Genomic DNA, 3,430 nt, shown 5'->3' with positions numbered 1-3,430 from the left:
AAAGCGGCTTGGCTATCTCCTCCGCCAGCTCCCTCAGTACTCTCGTGTGGATCTTGTCCGGCCCCATGGACTTGTGGCTGTCCAGGTGGAGTAGTAGGTCTCTGACCGTTTCCTCCTGAATCATGGGGGATTTATTCCGCTCCCCATCCGAGACTTCCAGGTCAGAGAGTAGAGTGCTCTGAGGACAACTGGTCTGGCTTTGAAAGACAGACGTAAAAAAGGCATTGAGAACCTCAGCCTTTTCATTGTCCTCAGTGACCACATTCCCAGCTGCGTCCAGTAAAGAATGGAGATTCTCCTTGGTCCTCCTCTTACTGTTTTTTTTGTAGAAGCGTTTCTTGTTCCCTTTAATCCCAGCAGCCAATCTTAATTCGAGCTGGGCCTTTGCCTTTCTAATTTTCTCCCTGCACATCCTGACAACCTCTTTGTACTCTCCCTGAGTTGCCTGTCCCTTCTTCCACAGGAGGTAGATTCTCTTTTTCTCCTGGAGCCTCAGGAAAAGCTCCCTGTTCATCCACGCCGGTCTCCTTCCCCGCTGGCTCATCTTGCAGCTCAGGGGGACAAGCCTGTTCCTGCGCCTTTGGGATTTCCTTCTTGAGGAGCGACCAGCCTTCCTGGACCCCTTTACCCTCCAGGACCAAATCCCAAGGGACCCTCCCTACCAGCCTCCTGAACAATTCTAAGTCTGCCCTCCGAAAGTCCAAGGTCGCCATTTTGCTGTCCCCTCTCCTGGTTCCACCAAGAATTGAGAACTCTACCATTTCATGGTCGCTCTGTCCAAGGCAGCCCCCAAGTTCCACATCTCCCACCAGACCTTCCCTGTTTGTAAACAGCAGGTCTAGCAGGGCACTTCCCCTGGTAGGTTCTCTCACCAGCTGCAGAAGGAAGTTATCTTCCATACACTCTAGAAACCTCGTAGACTGCTTCTTTATGTTGCCCCCCTGGATGTCCCCATGATATTCCCCAAAGTTTCCCGGTGCTGTCCACACTCTGTCTCCATCCTATTGCCATGCTGTCCCCCTACAACGCCAACAGTGTCCCCATGGCATCCCTCCCATGTCCCCATGTTATCCCCAGATATCCCCACACTGTTCCCAGCATGTCTCCAGGATGTCCCTGTGATGTTCCCCAAAGTGTCCCCACGCTGTCCCCATTATGTCACCATGTCGTCTCCATGCCTTCTCCGGGATGTCCTCAACACCTCCTCATAGCATCGTCACAGTTTCCCCCAGTGTCTCCATCATCTTCCCCAAGGTTTTCCCATGGTGCCCCCATTCTGTCTCCATGCTACCCCATGCCTTCCCCAGGATGTCCTCACTGCATCCCCAAGGTGTCTCCCTGGTGTCCCCGTTATGTCTCCATGCTATCACCATGCTGTCCGCATGCTGTCCTCCACACATCCCAACAATGTCCCCAGGATGTCCCTAAGCTATCCAGATGGTGTCCAAATTCTGTCTCCCTGCTGTCCCCTTGCTATCTGCATGTTGTCCTCAATACATCGCAGTAGTGTCCCCATGATGTCACCCCAAAGCAGAATAGACCCATCCCACCATCCTGGCCCTGGCGCTGGCCCACCACCTACCTGGATGCCATCCTGGCAGCCGTGCGCTTGCTCAACCAGAGGATCTCAGGCCCTTGCACCCTACGGCTGCGAACAGCAGAACCGCGACCTGGCTGGGTGAGTGCAGTGGTGTTGGATCCCAAGGCTGGGGGCTGTCTTGGAGGGTCTGTGTTCGTGGGGGTCTCATCCCATCCCTTTGGTTCCTGTCCCCTTGCAGCTTGGGACCCTGCAGCGCCAGCGCGAAGTGAGCTTCCTTGTGGAGGATGCCCCATGCCCACCTGGGGTCGACTGCAGGAGCTGCGAGCTGGGGGTGAGGATGCGTGCCATGGGGGCTGAGGGGTGGTGGGTGGTCTAGGAAGAAATGGAGGGCATGGTTGGGTCTGCCCCACGCAACCCTTTGCTCCCTGCAGGCCCTGCAGCGCTGCGTGGGCACCGTGTCCGTGGAGCAGCAGCCCACAGCTGAGCTGCGCTGCAGCCCGCTGCGGGTGCAGGTGAGAGCCCTCATCCTCCACCGTGGGGTCCCTAAGGTTCCGTCAGCAGCCCGAGGACGGCACAACCACTTCTTCTCCCCACAGCCCCTCCGCAACTGGTGGACCCGCATCCGGGAGTGGTGGGAGGGCATCAGGAACCGCCTGCGGCAGCGCGGTGCCTTCCACGTCCGCGGGCGCCTGAACATCAGCAGCACGGCGCGGCCATGAGCAGCCCCAGAGTGGCCGTCATCGAGTGTCCCCAATAAAGGCCCCTTCTGTCTGCCGTGGCCGTGTGTGTGTCCCCGTGGTTGTGCCGTGAGGTTTTCCCCGTAGCCCTGACCCAAAGAGAGAGGGGCACGGAGCAAAGCAGGGGATGTGCCCCATGCCTATGGGGACAGCCACGTCCGCATCGCAGATAACGGCCACGTTGTGGCTTCTCCTTCCTGATTGCCCAACTTGAGGGCTGATAAAAGGTGCTGGTTGTGTGGGGAGGGCACAGGGTGAGGATGCCGAGCTGCTGGGTGCTGGTGCTGGCGCTGCTGGGGGGGGCCTGCGCCCTCCCGGCCCCCCTGAGCTACTCCCAGGCGCTGACAAAGGCCGTGGACACCTACAACCAGCGGCCCGAGGTGCAGAACGCCTTCCGGCTGCTCAGCGCCGACCCCGAGCCCGGCCCGGTGAGCGGATGTGTGGGGACAGTGTGGGGACACCTTTGGGGCATCGGGGGAACAGTATAGGAATAGATAGAGACACAATGGGGACAGCACGGGGACACGTTGGGAAACATCCTGGGGACAGCTTGGGGTCAGTGGGGGAACAGCATGGGGACAACGGTGGGACAGCGTGGAGATATCGTGGGGACAGCGTGGGGACAATGCAGGGGGTTACTGAGAACATCCTAGGGAAGGCATGGGGATAGCATGGAGACCTAATGGGGACAGCGTGGGGATACTTATGGGCACATGATGGGAGGGCAATCCTGGGGTCAACCTGGAGACATCATGAGGACATCCTAGGGACAGTGTGGAGACATAATGGGCACACATTGGGGAATGTCTTGGGGTCAGCAAGGGGACAATGTAGGGATGGCATGGGGACAACTGGAGGACACAGTGTGCACATCTTGGGGACCCCCTGTGGACACCGTTGGGATAGTATGTGAACACCTTGGGGACATTATGGGGACACTAGTGGGATGATAAGGGGGCAGCTGGAGTACGCACTGGGGACGCCCTGCGATTACCCTGGAGACACCACAGGGAGATCATAGAGAACCCACGGGGACACCTTGGAGACTTCATGGGGACACCACGGGGACACCTCGAGGGTGTCATGGGAACACTGTGAGGACACGTTGGGGACACCAAGGGGATGGGCTGGAGGGGGCTTTGCTCCATGGGGA

General features: G+C 58.5%; 2 protein-coding genes and 1 pseudogene across 2 annotated transcripts in view; 2 read left to right on the top strand and 1 right to left on the bottom strand.

Moving 5' to 3' along the window:
• LOC110395013 (cathelicidin-B1-like) overlaps window positions 1-2,315 on the top strand; it is an 8,538-nt gene extending 6,223 nt beyond the window's left edge. The window contains exons 2-5 of the mRNA XM_021389102.1: window positions 1,508-1,678; window positions 1,779-1,871; window positions 1,972-2,052; window positions 2,137-2,315. Of these exons, the coding sequence (XP_021244777.1) occupies window positions 1,508-1,678; window positions 1,779-1,871; window positions 1,972-2,052; window positions 2,137-2,259 (468 nt within the window). The 3' untranslated portion in view covers window positions 2,260-2,315. The remainder of the gene's footprint in view (window positions 1-1,507; window positions 1,679-1,778; window positions 1,872-1,971; window positions 2,053-2,136) is intronic.
• On the top strand, window positions 2,420-2,706 carry LOC110394310 (annotated as a pseudogene).
• The window catches only part of LOC110395011 (cathelicidin-1-like), a 6,582-nt gene continuing 6,165 nt past the window's right edge, over window positions 3,014-3,430 (bottom strand). The window contains exon 4 of the mRNA XM_021389096.1: window positions 3,014-3,040. Coding sequence (XP_021244771.1) covers window positions 3,014-3,040 — 27 coding nt within the window. The remainder of the gene's footprint in view (window positions 3,041-3,430) is intronic.

This window comes from Numida meleagris, chromosome 2 (genome assembly GCF_002078875.1).
Source record: "Numida meleagris isolate 19003 breed g44 Domestic line chromosome 2, NumMel1.0, whole genome shotgun sequence".
Taxonomy (NCBI): Eukaryota; Metazoa; Chordata; class Aves; order Galliformes; family Numididae; genus Numida; species Numida meleagris.
Note: the sequence above shows the minus strand (reverse complement) of the source record. Positions and strands in the feature narration are given on the sequence as shown.